This window comes from Oncorhynchus kisutch, linkage group LG7 (assembly GCF_002021735.2).
Source record: "Oncorhynchus kisutch isolate 150728-3 linkage group LG7, Okis_V2, whole genome shotgun sequence".
Taxonomy (NCBI): domain Eukaryota; kingdom Metazoa; phylum Chordata; class Actinopteri; order Salmoniformes; family Salmonidae; genus Oncorhynchus; species Oncorhynchus kisutch.
Genome location: NC_034180.2, coordinates 22,244,867 through 22,264,157, shown reverse-complemented (window position 1 = coordinate 22,264,157; position 19,291 = coordinate 22,244,867). Strand labels below are relative to the sequence as shown.

At 41.0% G+C, this 19,291-nt stretch overlaps 1 protein-coding gene across 2 annotated transcripts in view; it reads left to right on the top strand.

Annotated features, from left to right (window-relative positions):
• The window catches only part of setd3 (SET domain containing 3, actin histidine methyltransferase), a 61,199-nt gene that overhangs the window by 14,050 nt on the left and 27,858 nt on the right, over positions 1-19,291 (top strand). For both annotated transcript variants that reach the window (XM_020487708.2, XM_020487707.2), the window contains exons 2-6: positions 5,350-5,482; positions 5,691-5,783; positions 11,177-11,325; positions 13,725-13,797; positions 17,016-17,272. In XM_020487708.2, coding sequence (XP_020343297.1) covers positions 5,380-5,482; positions 5,691-5,783; positions 11,177-11,325; positions 13,725-13,797; positions 17,016-17,272 — 675 coding nt within the window. In that variant the 5' untranslated portion in view covers positions 5,350-5,379. The remainder of the gene's footprint in view (positions 1-5,349; positions 5,483-5,690; positions 5,784-11,176; positions 11,326-13,724; positions 13,798-17,015; positions 17,273-19,291) is intronic.

The following is a 19,291-nucleotide window of genomic DNA, read 5'->3' as shown; positions in this document are numbered from 1 at the left end:
CAGTTATAAATAATAATTTTTTAGTTAAAAATAAGTTGTCCTCCAGTAAACGTGGATTAAATTTCTAATATCCCCGTCCACATGGAAATTCTATAAGAGTAATGTGAAGGCCAATTAGATGATGATCCGATCGCATTCTGTCCCCTATTAAAACTGTTTTAACCTGATGCAAGAGGGAAAGAGAAAGTAGTCAACTAGCTTGATTAAGTCTCCATGTACTTCTCACTCGGTCTGGGTTTTTAAGTCTCCAAATATTCCCAATTTCAACTTCCTGCTACTCACGCCAAGAATATAAGATATGCATATTATTCATAGTTTTGGATAGAAAACACTGAAGTTTCTAAAACTGTTTGAATCATGTCTCTGAGTATAACAGAACTTATGTAGCAGGTAAAACCCCGAGGACTAACTGTTCAGAATTTATTTGATATTTTTTTTTCCCCGAATTTTGTTTGCCAAGCGATATTTCATGGGAAATTGTTTTCAGTTCATACCACTTCCACTGGATGTCACAAGTCTTTTGGATTTTGTTTGAGGTTATTCCTTTGTGCAATGAAGAAGTAGGCCAACTAGGAACTGAGGACACTTTTGTGAGTTGTGCAAGATGTGAAAAGCAGCGCTGGTTTGTTTTCTTTCCTGTATTGAATATAGATTGCACAGTCTACAATTTGATCGATTTAACGTTTTAAAATACCTAAAGTTGTATTACAAAAGTAGTTTGAAATATTAATATTTTGGAAAAGTTTATAGGCAACTTTTGAAATATTTTGTAGTGACGTTGCGTTTTTTGTAAGCGTTTTTTTTCTGGATCAAACTTGCTTTATAAATGGACATTTTGGATATATATTGATGGAATTAATCGAACAAAAGGACCAATTGAAATGTTTTTGGGACATATTGGAGTGCCAACAAAAGAAGCTCGTCAAAGGTAATGCATATTTTATATTTTATTTCAGCGTTTTGTGTAGCGCCTGCAGGGTTGAAATATGCTAGCTCCTTTGTTCACTGCTGGTGCAGATGGTGCAGGCTATCAGATAATAGCTTCTTATGCTTTCGCCGAAAAGCATTTTTAAAATCTGACATCTGGATTCACAACGAGTGTAGCTTTAATTGAGTATCTTACATGTGTGATTTAATAAAAATTTGAATTTTATAGCATTTTATTTGAATCTGGCGCTCTGCATTTTCCCTGGTAATTGGCCAGTTGAGACATTTGCGTCCCACCTATCCCTAAGAGGTTTTAATTAACCACGTAAAGACTGATCCTTTTTTATAATCTGCTAAACTGTTACAATTATAACTGGCTATACTTATTTCACCCCTTACCATAACTAGATACTATTCTCAGTCTAAATTGACCATAATTATTGCTTGTAAAGTTACTGCCATCAGAGGTATTGTGACGGTCAAAATTAGAGCTTTCAAATGTCTGATATTTAGTATTTAAGAAAGAGGTTTTAGCAATATTTGTTTTATTCCCTTGCCTGTTTGCCTGTGAGCCAATGCCACAGATGTTAGAAAATTGAGGCAAGATATTATATGTGTAGTAAATCTGAGTAGGTTGATGTGCATGATATTGGATGTGATTTAATGAGTATGTACGATGTCTGTATAAGAGTAAGACTATAATATGTACTGTCCAAATAAATAAATGAATAACTCAGTCAATTTACATGGTTGAGTGTCTGTAACATGTAGTGCGTATAGCCTTAATATTCATGATGATAATTGTAATCCATATCGTATCACTGTCATAGTTGCATCATAATTACCTTTAACATAATTGAAAAACACATCCCAAAATTTCCAAAGCAATTGACGTTTCACATGATCATGAAAGAGACCTTGCATTACTCTAGAGATGGCTTCACTATAGTACAAATGTATTCCTTACAATGGTTGTTTTCCCTTGCTTGTAAACAAACTTGTAGACATATAAAGATAGACGAACAAGAAACATTATCAAGAAATTATAAAACAGTTCGACAGAGAGAGGTGAGAGAGTGAGAGAAGAGAGCGAGATCAGGTAGGTGTGTGTGTGTGTGTGTATATATGTAAGTATGTATGCATAAGTCTGTGTAAACGAGCATGTAATTGAGTACGTGTGTTCATATCCACTTCATAGTGTTCAGATATTTTTACAATTCCCATACTTTATTTTTTTCGTAACCTGAAGTCCAGGTAGAATTTAGCACAGCCATGGTGTTATGGAGCTGTCTTGGAATAGCTGTCCATCTATAAAGAGTTGTCCACAATGATAAAGGCACGCTTACCCTTCTCCCGCTGTTGCCTCTGTACCGGATACAGTCTCTTACGGCGTTCGCTTATCTCTCTTGGAAATTGTTCATGGAGACCGAATTTGGTCCCTTTAAGCTCCCTTCCCCTGCTTTTGATCAGCTTCTTTTGTTGGTAGTGTTCAAATTTTGCGATGATCGGTTGGGGACCCTTGGTCTTGTCGCTCTGAGCTCAAAGTCTGTGTACTCGGTGGAAAGCCACAGAGTACACAGATAGGAAGTTTCAAGGAGGATTATATTTATTCTCTGATCGCGTCCTCAGAAATCCCTGAAAAAAATAGATTTTCACGCATGCTACGACTTTGTATGTCTAGTATCATCCTGTTTTTCCTGAATAGACAATCCATGTTGGAATCATGGATTTTAACCATGGCTGTGAGTGCCTTGTTCTCGCCTTGGCGCGTGAGACTTTCACTCTGGCTAAACTCCAAACACCCCCTCAGCCCTGCTACCTCCTCATACAACTTTTCTAGTGCAGCATGGATTCCAGCCAGAGCACTAGACTCTACTTTAACGATAAGTAAATAATCTGTGTCTGCAGATGAAACTGTGTAATATAGTGTAAAGCTGTTGGTACTCATCGATTGCCCTCAGGATCTCCTTAGTATCCAGGTTGGCTCTTTACTGCAAACAGTTGTTTTACGAAAAGATAACAATGAGTCTTTCCCACGACAACGACAGGCGTCTGTAGTACAGCCAGCTAGCACTTGCGGAATCCATGCAAAAAACATGTTTGGTATTCGTATTTAATTAATAGCGGTTTCGTTTTAATCTCCTAATCTTTCCAAATGTTGTTTGATGCTCAAGCAGCTAATCTGCTAGATGCACATTTTCTTTGCATGCTAGTAAATAAATAGATATTTTAAAAGGTTGATTGTGTCTGACTATTCATAAATTTTTCAACAGCAGTCAACAACGTTGTTCTGGCTCTGAGGCCCATAATATGCTAATGTTGTGTCAAATGGATATTACGCCAATCGTATCCAGCCTGGCATAATTTGATACGGAATCTTTTATTAAAATGTAAATAGACAAACGCTGATAAATAGGCTATGGACATGAGTGTGTGTTTCCATTTTAATAATTGTCAATTTCATCTTCATACTATAGCATAGCAGTCTCTCCCCTTCATTATTTCACTGTCCATTCATTATATTATAGCCTGCTGTCGGAAAGCCAAATATTTTTTTTACTTTAAGGAAAGGAGAAATATTTGCTTGTGTCTGACACACGCTGGTGGCTTTCATTGACGGGTCCTTTTGCCGGGGTGTGAGTTTGCTGATTCGCTCTATAGGCCTATATGTTAATTTAGAAAGATTCCTGAAGTAGCCTGTCTGGACTCTCTCTCCTTAACCTCTTAACTGAATTGCCTAGTTAAATATTATTGTTATTTTTCTTTTTCTAGAAATCCGAAGAGGGTGGCCAGCAGAGATAGGTGGGACGGGCTGAGGGTTGGGATGTGGAGTTGCTGTGTGGGAGAAAGAATGATGGTCAAAGATAAAAGTAAACAATTAAACAAATAAAAAGTATGTTTGAATGACACGAAGGGGCAGTATTTTTACTTTATTTTTAATGCCGGTTTGCCTGAGGCTGATGCCGTGCAGGTGTTCGTACACATGAATATACACACACTCATTCAAATAAACGCATACAAGAACACACACATACATGTAATAGTGCCAGACATGCACACAAACATAGACAGTTGGCATTGCTGTTATGATTTTAGTTGTCCTTGATGTCCTCTGTTTTTTGCATTGGTTTCTTTTTTCTCTTTAGTTCATTTTGTTGGTGCATTGGGGGGTTCTTGGGGGTGGGGAATGGAATTAATTGTATTTTTTGTTCTTGGAAACTTTGGGAGGGGTCTCGAATGGTTGAGGGACAGCTAATTGGGAACTGTGGGGGGGTATCTTGGAGGGTTCGGGTTCATGCTTTCTGGCCAGGTGCAAGATCTGTCAACATGCCATTGAGCAGGGCATTGACCCTGGATGCTTCTGTGTGTCGCTCTGAGTGGGTGTCTGTTGGATGACTGGTGTGATGTAGTTGTTGAGCGGCTTCACTGCAAGTATATTGTATGTTTTGGTTATTCAATAAAACAAAATAAAAGATTAGGAGATGTAGACCGTTTTAATAGACAAACAAGTTAGCAGAACAATTGCTTATAATTAAGCAATAAGGCACGGTTGGGTGTGGTATGTGGCCAATATATCACGGCTAAGGGCTGTTCTTAGGCATGACGTATCGCAGATTGACTGGACACAGCCTTTAGCAGTGCCTTATTGCTATTATAAACTGGTTACCAACGTAATTAGAGCAATAAAAATACATGTTTTGTCATATCCGTTAGCACGGCTGTCAGCATTCAGGGTAGGAACCACACAGTTTATAACCATTAGTAAACACTCCTGCTATTAGGTAAAGCTGATCTACATGACAAAGTTAATCAAAATGAATGTAGGTATATTTAAATGCCATTAAAATAACTTGAACCCTATCAGCCCTATGGGAAAGCACATTTCATATTGGACATGTTTAGGTAGTCTTTCCCTCCTAGTTTCAAATCTTTTTTCCTTCTGTTTAGTGGCGACTAGTGAGTACTACCATGGACTAAAAAATGTATTTGATTTAGAAATGTGATTTCGTAATCTCCCGTGGGTAGACTCTGCTTGTTGACCGAGAGAGAAATGGGATTTGCGAGATCCGAAAATCCAGTTTTTTATTTTTGACATTTTATTTTTGTCACTGGTTATCTGGACGTGTCAGGATTGGGTGAAGGCGGTGCCTAAAGTGCTTTGCCTGTAGTGCGCCCACACGGTCCGGAAGGGGTGGCAGGTGGGGAAGGGGGGACTCTGGCTAAGCTTTTCCTTTTGTGAGGGTGACTACTTTCCGTTTCTAACATGTATGAACACCGAAGTGAATCGCGCAGCTGACCAAATTACACAAGATTTTACCTCTGGGTTAACAGAGATGAGTGATTTTTGTCATGTTTCTTCTCTCCCAAGAATATGCTTTAGTTGAGTGAATGACTTTGTGCTGTCTGTCTCTCTCAACCCAGTCCCTATCCCGCTCTCTGTCCAGCTGCACCATGGGAAAGAAGAGTCGAGTGAAGACTCAGAAGTCGGGGACAGGCGCCATGGCTGTGGTCTCCCCCAGAGAGATGATAAACCTCATATCGGAGCTCTTACAGAGTACGTAGCCAGGATGGCACCCTGCAACCTATACTATATATAGTGTACTACTTTTGACAAGGGGCCCATAAGACTAAGAAGCATTTTCAATGGAGATTCTGTGTCCATGGAATGTTCTTAGGCTTGATCAGTGTCAGGGCCTGTTTCCCCAATGTGATTGCCTTATGTTACTTATGATGTGAGGTTTCCCCCATGTATGTCCCGTTAGAATGCAGCTGTGCTGCCCCTTCTCCAGGGAAAGAGTGGGAGGAGTACGTCCAGATACGAGGCTTGGTGGAGAAGATCCGGAAGAAACAGAAAGGTATGTTGGAACACACCGGTTTCCTTTAGCCGGCAATCGGCCCAAAATAAATGAAGTGTGATTTTTTTCCCCTGAAGCTCCTCAGTTGCTGCTGGAGGTAAACATGGGCTTTTAGAAGCCCAATCCGTTGCGCAACAATTTCAAACGCAATCGAGTGTTAAAAACAGTTTTGGTGTATGATTTTTTTTTTAAAGAGCATTTTTTTTTTCTCAACTAATAATTGAAGTGCACCTCCCATTCATGTGTAGGCAACAGGCTGTCAGCGCTTCATTGTTTCAAAATGGATTTTTTTTTAAATGTCATATTATGAGGCAAGTATTTTAAGACTTCATAGGCGGCGTGTGAGTTTAAAGTTCTACAATTGATTCATTTCTACCGTTCTGCGGGCCAGTTATGATTTTCTTATGTGCATTTTAGTTGAATAGTTTCAATTCAATAACATTTTTGTTAATGAAAATCATTGTGACGTGGTTAAGCATAAAAATCTGAATAAAAATGATACATAAGTTAAGTCAACTAACCAGCCTCTGCCATATGGACACCTTGATACAGCAGGATCCATTAGCGGCTAAAGAAATGAGCGGATGGAACTCATAGCCTATAGGCCAATGCAGCAGTAGGCCTATAACTTCCATTGCTCTTTCACGCTGAGGATGGGTGGTTATCGGAATTGTTGGAAAGATTTTTCAAATAGCTTGCTGCGAGGAACTGCAGTTTTTTAAATTTATTATTATTATTCTCAATGGATAACAAAGGCTTTCCTAGATTTCTGCACAGCAGACCAGGTACCTCTATGCATCCTGAAGCGCTCGATCCCTCAACGTTATCAGGACAGAGAAACAAGATACTTGCTCACATGGAGCACTCCAAACAAAAGACAATGGAAAAAATTGAAAAACTTGTTTCTTACAAGTGTAGCAGGCTGTGAACTCTGCAAACGTTTCCACTCCGAGAATGAGAATGGTAAATGACTGTAATGCATGATTTAACAGATATTAAAATAACCAAATGACCGGGATTAATGGTACATTTACTGCTGGTGACACGTGATGGAGAGTTGATGATAAAGAAATAATAATGGGCAAACAATTCACAGGAAACAATGGATGCTCAAGAATTTGTGGGAGACGTTCTAGACTCCCCTATATCTTCACCCCCCCCCCCCCCCCTCTTCTTCTTGTCTCAACATTTTAAATTATACTCAAACATTATCTTCACACATGTTAAATGCTTTTTCACTGACATCCGTAACCCAATAGTCAGCTAGGCCTATTGCCACACGCGCTGCCCAAATTGCGGGCTTCCCAAATAGGCATGGGCCTACGAACTTGTGATTTGAAACAATCCGCAGCAACTTCCTCGATTTCTCTTTGGCTCTTTCGCTAAGTCATGCTTTCTGGTGAAGTATTTTTTGAAGTGTATTTCTTTATAGACAGGAGTGATTATACCATTTTTACATTTCTTTCCATTTCTTTCCCTATGGACCCACCGCTAATGCCCTTTCTCTCCTGTTCTATTGGTATTCATATCAACTTTTATTTAGTTGTCCAAAAGCCAAAGGCAGAATCCTAGTCATAATAGCAACCTATCCTAGTTTTTACCTCTTTAGATTCCCCCTCTCATCGCTTTCACATATGGAACCGTTATCAGGTGCGCTGTTTAGAATGGCGCTTTCCCAGGTGCGCTGTTTAGAATGGCGCTTTCCCAGGTGCGCTGTTTAGAATGGCGCTTTCCCAGGTGCGCTGTTTAGAATGGCGCTTTCCCAGGTGCGCTGTTTAGAATGGCGCTTTCCCAGGTGCGCTGTTTAGAATGGCGCTTTCCCAGGTGCGCTGTTTAGAATGGCGCTTTCCCAGGTGCGCTGTTTAGAATTGGCGCGCTTTCCCAGGTGCGCTGTTTAGAATTGGCGCGCTTTCCCAGGTGCGCTGTTTAGAATTGGCGCGCTTTCCCAGGTGCGCTGTTTAGAATGGGCGCGCTTTCCCAGGTGCGCTGTTTTGCATGGGCGCGCTTTCCCAGGTGCGCTGTTTTGCATGGGCGCGCTTTCCCAGGTGCGCTGTTTAGAATGGGCGCGCTTTCCCAGGTGCGCTGTTTAGAATGGGCGCGCTTTCCCAGGTGCGCTGTTTAGAATGGGCGCGCTTTCCCAGGTGCGCTGTTTAGAATGGCGCGTTTTCCTGCAAATTCCATTTTAACAAATGTTAGAAAATTACTTTTTATTGGCTGCTTTCATCAGATGAGTTGCATGTTCTGTTAACTTCTTACGGATCAGTGGGACGCTAGCGCCTAAATTAAAGTACTATAAATATTAAACTCTAATGAAATCACAAGTGCAATTCATCAAAATAAAGCTTAACCTCTCTAGGGTACGTAACGTCCCACCTCGTCAACAGCCAGTGAAACTGCAGGGCGCCAAATTAAAAACAGAAATCCCATAGTTAAAATTCCTCAAACATACATGCATTTTACACCATGTTAAAGCTACACTTGTTGTACATCCAGCCACCGTGTCCGATTTCAGAAAGGCTTTACGACAAAAGTAAACCAAACTATTATGTTAGGTCAGAGCCGAGTCACAGAAAAACACTGCCAATTTTCCAGCTAAAGAGAGGAGTCACAAAAAGCAGAAATATAGATGATCATCAAAGGTTAGTGATTAATTTTATCAGATGACACTCATAGGACTTCATGTTACACAATACATGTGTGTTTTGTTCAATAAAGCTCATATTTATATCAAACAATATGAGTTTACATTGGCACGTTATGTTCCAAAACATCTGGTGATTTTGCAGAGAGCCACATCAATTTACAGAAATACTCATAATTAACAATGCTAAAAGATACAACTGTTATGCATGGCATTTTAGATCCTCTTCTCCTTAATGCTGCTGGCTTGCTTCTGAAGCTAAGCAGGGTTGGTCCTGGTCATTTCCTTGATGGGAGACCAGATGCTGCTGGAAGTGGTGTTGGAGGGTCAGTAGGAGGCACTCTTTCCTCTGGTCTATAACAATATCCCAATGCCCCAGGGCAGTGATTGGGGACACTGCCCTGTGCAGGGTGCCGTCTTTCGGATGGGACGTTAAATGGGTGTCCTGACTCTCTGAGGTCATTAAAGATCCCATGGCACTTATCGTAAGAGTAGAGGTGTTAACCCCGGTGTCCTTGCTAAATTCCCAATCTGGCCCTCAAACCATCACGGTCACCTAATAATCCCCAGTTTACAATTGGCTCATTCATCCCCCTCTCCCCTGTAACTGTTCCCCAGGTCGTTGCTGCAAATGAGAATGTGTTCTCAGTCAATTTACCTGGTAAAATAATGGATACATTTTTTTTTTTTATAAAAAAAAATGCAACAGCTGTGTCAGATTTCAAACAAACTTTACGGAAAAAGCAAACCATGCAATAACCTTAGTACGGCACTCAGACGACAAATCAAACCAAACAGATATCCGCCATGTTGGAGTCAACAGAAGACAGAAATGGCATTATAAATATTCACTTACCTTTGATCTTCATCAGAATGCACTCCCAGGAATCCCAGTTCCACAATAAATGTTTGTTTTGTTTGATAATGTCCATCAGTTATGTCCAAATACCTCATTTTTGTTCGCGTTCAGTACACAATCCAAACTCACGACGTGCGATCACTAGGAGAAGACGATAAGTCAAAATGTTACTTTACAGTCCTTAGAAACATGTCAAACGATGTATAGAATCAATCTTTATGATGTTTTTAACATGAATCTTCAATAATGTTCCAACCGGAGAATTCCTTTGTCTGTAGAAATGCAATGGAACAGCTCTCACGTGAACGCGCGAGACTAAGCTCGTGGCTCTCTGACAGACCTCTGACTCATTCCCCTCTCATTCGCCCCCACTTCACAGTAGAAGCATCAAACAAGTTTCTAAAGACTGACATCTAGTGGAAGCCTGAGGAAGTGCAATATGACCCCATAGACACTATGTATTCGATAGGGCAAGAGTTGAAAAACTACAAACCTCAGATTTCCCACTTCCTGGTTGGATTTATCAGGTTTTTGCCTGCCATATGAGTTATGTTATACTCACAGACATTTATTCAAACAGTTTTAGAAACTTCAGTTTATTTTAATCCAAATCTACTAATTATAAGCATATTCTAGCTTTTTTGGCTGAGTAGCAGGCAGTTTAATTTGGGCACGCTTTTCATGCTGCCCCCTACCCTAGAGAAGTTAACTTGTTGTTAATCCAGCCGCCGTGTCAGATTTCAAAAAGGCTTTACAGCGAAAGCAAACCATGCGATTATCTGAGGACAGCGCTCGGCACACAAATGCATAACAAATCATTTTCAACTAGGGAGTTGCGACATGAAAGTCAGAAATAGCGAGATATGCCTTTGAAGATTTTCTTCTGTTGGCACTCCAAAATGTCCCAGTTACATTACAAATGGTCCTTTTGTTCGATAAAGTCCTTCTTTATATCCATAAAAACTCAGTATATCTGGCGCGCTTCAGTCAATAATCCACTCGGTTTCCCTCCAAAATGCATCCAAAATGAATCCCAAACATTACCTATAAACTTATCCAAACAAGTTAATCAACATTTATAATCAAACCTTAGGTACCCTAATACGCAAATAAGCTATAAAATTTAAGACGGAGAATCGTCGTTATTGTCTTTAACGGAGAAAAATACCAAAGAACGTGCTCTCATTCACGCGCTTGGGAGCCACCTAGCAAAACCTTTCAAAAACCAGCCTAAAACTCTAAAGACTGACATCTAGTGGAAGCCCTAGGAACTGCAATCGGGCATGATTTCGCCCTATTATAAATGTGCCAGCCATTGAAATCTTTTTTTTTTGGGGGGTGGGGATGGTTTGTCCTCGGGGTTTCGCCTGCCATTTCAGTTCTGTTATACTCAGACATTATTTTTAACAGTTTTAGAAACTTTAGAGTTTTCTATCCAAATCTACCAATTATATGCATATCCTAGCTTCTGGGCCTGAGTAGAAGGCAGTTTACTTTGGGCACGCTTTTCATCCGGACGTCAAAATACCAGCCCCTTTTCCAAAGAAGTTAAGATGCATTACCATAATGTAAATGTTCTGTTTTAAGATGCATAAACATAATGTAAATTGGATTTCTGTCATTCTAAGCTCTGTGGGTGGATGCCGTAATGGGTATGGGTACCCATTGGATATGAGTCTGGTAAATTTCTCAAATGACAGGTAAATTTAAAATCTTACCCATCACGTTGTCCGGCGCCACATTTTCCTAATGGAAAATGGTAATAAAACTACGATTACTACACACACTCACACACACAGCTGGATTTGAGCCATGGCCTATATAGATTAAATAGGAAGAACTCTGAGTTTGATCATAACTGTGTGTGCGTGTGTTTCTCCGTCTCTTTCCCAGGTATCTCAGTGATATTCGAGGGCAGCAGAGAGGAGTTCTTCCCGACGCTGATGGCGTGGGCTCAGGAGAGTGGAGCGTCCTGCGAGGGTTTCGAGATCGCCAACTTTGCTGGCGAGGGCTTCGGCCTCAGGGCCACCAAGGACATCAAGGTGGGTCGCTACAACCGGATCGGCCGGTGTCCATGGCAAGTTGTCAGGGTGACATCACTTGGGTCGTGATCATTAGTGCACATCGTAGCAAAACGTTTTGCAATGGAAACCAGAGTTTCTTATTGTACAAGTTGAACTGATTAACATAATTACTCCAAGGTATTTTTAAGGATGAGAAAGGCCTTGACCTGAGGCTTCCTCCATAGACTATCTAGATTGATCAGCTCCTTGATTATATTTCAACAGAGGAAACGAGGCTTAATTCTCTCTTATTGGTGTTCTTCTCATAATGACCCACCAATTAGCCCTCATTATTGATGTTCTAAAATGGCTGCTGTTTAGGTCTGATCGATCAAACAGGCCGAGTTGTTTGTATGAAGCCCAGGGCTCTGTTCCTGTCATGATAGTGGAATTATGACTTTGATACCGATACCAGGTTTAGTATCAAGCTACTCGATACCAAAATGATACCATAACAAAGGAAGACTTATTAGCCAAAGTCACAAAGGCTCTTGATCCAGACAAACTTAACTACTGATCTGTTAAATCTTTGGACATCTTTTGAGTTCATTATCATTACATTTGAACATTTTGATGTCCTTTTTTTGTTGTTGAGACAGCCATCTATGCATTAAATAATCAATTATGCAATCACTTTGTTTTAACCAGTAACCTAGTGGTTAGAGCGTTGCTGCAGTAACCAAAAGCTGGCTAGATCTAATCCCAGAGTTGATAAGGTCTGTCTTTCTGCCCCTGAACAAGGCAGTTAACCCACTGTTCGCCGACGACGTAGATTAAGGCAGTTCTCCGCACCTCTCTGATTCAGAGGGGTTTGGTTAAATGCGGAAGACACATTTCAGTTGAATGCATTCAGTTGTACAATTGACTAGGTAGCCCCCTTTCCCTTAACCAACCTAGCTACAAAACAACAAAGGTTTATCATTTATTTATATATCTCTATTGATAAACTGGGTAAATCACAATACAGGCAAATGCATATTAATCAATAGGAGTGTGTGCAATGCATGCATTTGAGTTATTGGCCAGCAGCATACAACTACTGTCTTTCCTCTGAAGCTAAGCAGGGTTGGTCCTGTTTGGTCCCTGGATGGGAGAACAGATGCTGCTGGAAGTGGTGTTATAGCGCCAGTAGGAGGCACTCTTTCCTCTGGTCCCCAAAAAATGATATCCCAATGCCTCAGGGTAGTGATTGGGGACACTGCCCTGTGTAAGGTGCTGTCTTTCGGATGGAACGTTAAACGCCTGGCTCTCAGTGCTCAAGATCCCATGGCACTTATCGTAAGAGTCGGGATGTTAATCCCGGTGTCCTGGCTAAATTCCTAATTTGGCCTTCATACTGTTGTGGCCACCTAATCATCCCCAGCTTCCAATTGGCTCATTCATTTCCCCCGTCCTCTCCCCTGTAACTATTCCCCAGGTCGTTGCTGAATGTGTTCTCAGTCAACGTACCTGGTGAAATAAGGGTAAAAAATATATATAATATGCTAATTTCACAGGGCTACAGATGACAATCCTTTCCATTTGAGGACTTTATTATTTTATTAGCAACTGCTAGGAGAACCATTTATTTTATTGTACTCATCCCACAACATTTGCATAGAAGAAGTATTGACTTCATGAGGCAGAATGTGGGAACCAGACAGGAGGCGAGGGAGATGAAGCAAGTTAATGACTTTTTGGTGACAAAGTAAATTTCTAACGTTTTTGGTGACAATCGGCTTTCGAAATCCACATATTTTGCGTTATGGTACTAGTGTAGTGAATTGACATTGCTTCAGCTGTAAGCTAGCAAGGAAGTTAAAGCTGGAAGATACCAGTATCGTGTTGCATTGTAAAAGTGTTCTAGCTTGTATCGACATTGTTTTGCGAACAGTAATAAACAGTTTCCACGTTCTATATGCCGTGTTGCATTATTTAAGTGTGTTAATTTCTGTGCAGCGTGAGTGGGGAGGTTACGGCCCAGACGGCTTTAGCAAGGAATGAGTGGAGCAGGCACTTTGCTCTTGGTGCTGTAAAACAGCTGCGCTGATAGACAGACTTGATCCTCTCAATCACGTGAGATACACAGATACTGAACGTAGCAAAAATTCTAGCACCTAACTTTCTTTTTGGGGGATATCGAAAAAGTACTGAGGTTTCAGCATGCCGTGCAACACTACAGGGCTCTGCCCTTTCTCTTCCCTTTCCTCTCTGAGTTGGTGGGAGTTTATTCAATGATGTAGCTAACACTCTTGAATGATTTTTCACTAAGTGTACAATGAATAATTTTATTCAAATAAGCCTGGGGTGAACTAAAGTCACGGGCCGAACTTTAGATTCACCCATGTAATTCAAGCATGGAAATCCACTGTCCATTCTGATAACATTTGTTTCCTCAGGCAGAGGAGCTGTTTCTGTGGATCCCCAGGAAGATGCTGATGACTGTGGAATCGGCCAAGAACTCTGTCCTGGGTGAGTGACAACGTAAGCCCCATAGAGGGCTGAGTGGTATACCAGATATTACTATATAGCGGTATTGATACACAGACCGGTATTGTGTTTTTACTTTCACTTCTATAACAGTATTTCAGTGTTTGGTATGTTTAAAGTAATACGCAACTTAGGCTATGTATGTATGTATGTGTTATATACATTTTTCTAGTTTACTACCTGAGTCGTCGTTCTCCCTCTCCTCCTGCTACATGCTGTTTCCCACACCAAGCCATGCCCCCTGTCACTCAAGGAGCAGGTGCTGGTGCTCGACCACAGAGTCACAAGCAATGTTCCCTCTAAGCTGCGCGCGGGCATGCAGTAGCCTCGAGACTGCCGTGCAGCTTCCCCAGGACTGCACAGTAGAAATATCAGCCGACAGAGAGAAGCACGAGATTAAACTTCAGTCAACTTTCTAGAGCAGTGGAAGATCTCCAAGGCATTCCTAGTCGATCGCCAAACATTTCTGAAAAATCCCAACTATTTATTTGGCGGTAGGCGCACCCGATTCAGCTGCGCTGGGTAGGCGGACTGTTGCCATTTTGAACCATTTCATGTGTCTGAAGGTACAAACTATGCCTTCCCGGTGGACCCGGAGAGCAAATCAAGTGCACTATAGGCCTGCCGTTGGCCAATCGGATGCCTCAGTAGACCATGTCTGCAGTAACGTAGCAACCATAAAAGAAAGCTACAGCCAAGTTGATACTGTGAGATTTCACAACATTTAACACCACGACTAGAGAGACTGTCAATGAATACAGCAAAGAGATGCTGTTTTTATGACTGAGTTCATGTTTATGTTCTTACTTATCACTGTCAACACCTCGTATTCAACACTTTTATAAGCCAAAAAATGCGCGTTCTTCCTATTTCCACTCAGTGCTACTACAAGCAGTGCAGCAGTAATGAATGAGTAGGAAAGTCTATCTATAGACCTGCGTTGTTATTATTAGGCTTGGTACTTTTATTAAAATCAAGGAATATTTCACTTTCTCTGTTCATAGTAACAACATTAATTTGTGCATGAGGCAGAAATAATGCGGTGCGACTCGAGTTTTGCCATCAGCTGGAAGACTGTGTCCCTATTTGGTGAGTGTCAGTGGAGGAAAGGGAGAGCGGAGGGAATTTGAGAGGCTCAGTCAGCTGCTCTCTCCCTTGTCTCATTTTGTCTCAAAGTGATCTTGAATCAGAAAAGGTTGGTGACCACTGTTCTAGAGTTTTCCCTGTTAAAACTATTTCCCTTTACTGTGGCAATTGTGATAAAATCAACACAATATTAGCCACTTTCAATACAACATACCGAAACAAAACAAACTATGCAAGCGATTTTGTTGTAGGCAGAACGAATCGGAGTAGGATTCTATTGCATTGACATGTACTACTCAGCCCGTACTCTACACAGACCAGTGCGGCATAACCAATCAGAGCTGCAGTTGGCCAATATGCAAATGTACTATTGCCATAAATGGACCTGTGCCATTTACTTTGAACTGGACTGTGTTTACAGCATGAGCGGTCGTGAATAGATACGCTTGTTTTGAATCTGAGAGAGCTGCATGTAGCCACGTGTACATTTTGTTCATATCCTTTGCTAGTTAGTGAGTTGTTAGCCCAGTTATAGATTATTTGTAGTCGGCAATAGGGGAGAGATTGCTTCCTTTAAGAGCGCAAAGCTTGTACATTTCTAGACATCTTTGAAAAGCGAGTCGGATAAAGAGCTTTTTTTGTCATAAATGGGCAGTGTTGTGTTTTGAGACCGGCTTGTAGCCAATAGGCAGAGGGTAACATAATTTGTCTGATTCTCTGTAGTAATGGTATTGGAATAATAATGCCTTTTTATTTTGTGTCATGACGTTGGCCTGTGGGTAAGGTTTATGACCCCCCTATAAATACCTTTCTCCCTTCTGACTCTACTGAAGGACTAGCCTTTGTTGAACATAGAGAAGAATCTGGGAACATCAAACAAGTGGGGGAAAGGAACCATATTTCGGTAATAGAACCAGTTGAAAATATGCGTTGGCACTTAATGAATATGATGTCAGTTCGGTTGTCATCTGAGATATGACTGATGACAGGGCGACACAAACTGTATCTGGGAAAGTCTACAGATTCTAGTTATCAGATTCCCATGGAATTGTTGTGTAATTTAAATGTTTAAATATGAAACTATTTGTGAAAAGATCAAATGTAATTTTAGCTTCCAATTGAGAGATTTGGATTTTCATAAAATTAGAGCTCTGCTCAGTCAGTGGCCCGTCCCTGTGAAGAGACATGGGTTATAAACTATGAAACACACCCTTCTCTCCCTCTACTATATAAAGCCTTGACGAAAATGTAACGCTCTGTTCCGAGGACGATAGGACGACAGTCCATACGTTGAAAAGGACTAATATATCAACTACAGAACTAAGCCAACCTCAGCGTGAGCTTTGGTTGTGAATGGTATAAACTTTGAACTCTTATTCACTAAAGAAGTGAGACATCCTAGCCGTTGAGTTAGCAACAGCAGCTGTAAACGTGGGCTAGGAAAGGATGGATGACCTAACCCGCCTACCATACAAGGACGATACTACAACGTATCAAATTACCACCAGTCACATTCTTCCGAGGACAGGAAGATCTCTGTTGGCCAACACGGCCAGCATCTATGACCAACCTACCAAAGCGCGGCTCGGACTAAATATTTATTGCATTTTCCTTTTCCAAATGGGCGGTAATTTAGAATGCATAAGATGCTGTATTTACGACAGCACAGCTTCTCCCTTTGTTCCTCAGTCTTCCCGCTCTTTCACTCAAACCCAACCCCCTTTCCTTTGTGTAACCAGCCATGTCGGCTCCGTCCACCAGGGACGTTTTCTGTATGACATAATTTGCATTCTGTGTGTATGTAATTCTGTGTGATAGGTATTTGGTAAATAAATAATTTAACCCAATTTTGTATTGCTGATTCAACTTAAAATTTTTTTACTCATCAATTATTTATTTTTTTACTTCCTTTTCTTAACTGCATTGTTGGTTAAGGGCTTGTAAGTAAGCATTTCACTGTAAGGTCTACTACACCTTTTGTATTCGGCGCATGTGACAAATAACGTTTTAATTTGACAAGGCTTTGAGCTCTGACATTTGAAACCCCTTTGTCCTCCCCTAGGGTCCACACACACACACTGTTCTGTATGTAAATGATCTTCTCTCCCTCCCAGGTCCCCTGTACAGCCAGGACCGTATTCTCCAGGCCATGGGTAATGTGACTCTGGCCCTCCACCTGCTGTGTGAGCGGGCTGACCCCTCCTCCCCCTGGCTGCCCTACATCAAGACCCTCCCCGGGGACTACGACACCCCTCTCTACTACGAGGAGGAGGAAGTACGCCACCTGCTGTCCACTCAGGCCATCCAGGACGTCCTCAGCCAGTACAAGAACACCGCTCGGCAGTACGCATACTTCTACAAGGTCATCCAGGTGAATGACAGATGGGTATTCACGCTCGCTTGCTCACTTGTTCTCTCTCACACTCACTCACTTGCTCCTTCTCATACTCAGTCGCTTGCTTTTCACACACCAGGGCTTCCGTTAGCCGGTAAGCTTTTGGTCCGATCCCAAAAAATTGGCCTGGGAGATGCAGGAAAATCCCATTGCAAAATAATGCTTTTAGCCTTGATTGAAATACCAATTGATGGAAATATGACAGCGTGAGAGTTGCTGCTACAACTTTTCAAACAGCTCATTCGTTGCTGCTGGAGTGAAACATGCTTTTAATAAGCTCAACCATTGCTTAACAGTTGTAAATGCAATTGTGTGTTAAAAACAGTTTTGATGGCCACGATTTTAAAAAGAGCAAAACATATTTTCTTTCTCCGGTGGTAATTGAAGCGTGCTTCCCTTTTACCATTCAAATTCATTAGGCAACGGAAGGCAGGCTTCAGCACGTTACACATATTGATGGGCATGAGTAATCAAGTACTCGGACTGTTAGAACTCGATTTAACCAGAGATTTCTTTATATTAAATTATTTATTTTTTTACCTATTTGGTCAAAATGTTATCTTGAAGACGACGTTAATTTGCTCTGGCTCTAGTGTTCCATTTGTACATGTGCATTTGCGGAACACAACAAAAAATAAGCCAAGCATCACAGTTTACGCATCACACAGTTCTGCCTCCTAAATCCCTTTCCCCTTCATCCCTCACTCACTCAATTGCTTTCCGACTGCTTGCTCTACACATGCGTGCTGTGTGTGCCTATAGAAATAATTGTTGATATAAACTTATTGAACTGATGGGATACGCAAGTGAAATGCTAGTTTTATCACATTCGAAATGGACTAGGGGAACATGTGCATGAGGTTTTGTTATATTTGCTTAATTTTCTGTTTAGGCTACTTTGTGGTTTTCACTAGTTATGGTACCCACAAAGTCCAAATTGGCTCTTTAAAAATTCATAAACCAAAAATGTGCTTTTTGGTTGTAATTTAAGGTTAGGCATAACAGTTTAACAGTGTGGTTAAGGGTTAGGTTTAAAATCTGATTTTTAGATGCAAAATTGTAGAAACAAGCAGGGTGTATTACTTTGTGGCTGTGGTAACTTACCTCAGTGACGACCCTACTTTTGTTAAATTGCTAGTGGCATTTAGAATTGGTTAGCCTAGGCTATTACCACACTGAAAATATGCACAAATATTAGTTTGATAAAGACAGACCGTATTTTCGTCGGGCATTAAGACCCGTCTCCTGGTCTGACAAACACCACTGTAGCTCAGCCACCTTCGACTGCAGATGCGCAAGGCTGACATAGGCGGATGTGGTGGATTGAGACGCAGCCCATGCATGAAAACAGATATCTCTAGCTTAAACTGACATATTTTGGTGTGTCAATAAACTTCTGGATACAAACAGATGCTGTGGCCATAATTCATCCCCATGCAGTGTTCAATGTAGAATTGTTAATCTGTATAGAAAATTCCAAGAAACTGGTCTGATAAAGTAAATCGAACACCTGTCTATTGAAAAGACAGAGTTTGGTTGTAACCCTGAAAATGTCTTTCAACTTGCCGAATTGAGCCCCATTTCAAGTGATTGTTCTTTGAGAATAATTGTTCCAGACGTGAGATGCGAATCACTTCAGTGTTGTATTTTATTGTTCTATTACATGTTTCTTACTCTAAAATACAGTGCATTCAGAAGGTATTCAGACCCCTTCACTTTTTCCACATTTTGTTACGTTACAGCCTTTATTCTAAAATTGAATAAATAATTTTTTCCCTCATCAATCTACTCACAATACTCCATAAGTATTCAGACCCTTTTCTATGAGACTCGAAATGTGCATCCTGTTTCCATTGATCATCCTTGAGCTGTTTCTACAACTTGATTGGATATCAAGTATATAAGGTCCCACAGTTAACCGTGCATGTCAGAGCAAAAACCAAGCCATGAGGTCAAAGGAATTGTCCTTAGAGCTCCGAGTCAAGATTGTGTCCA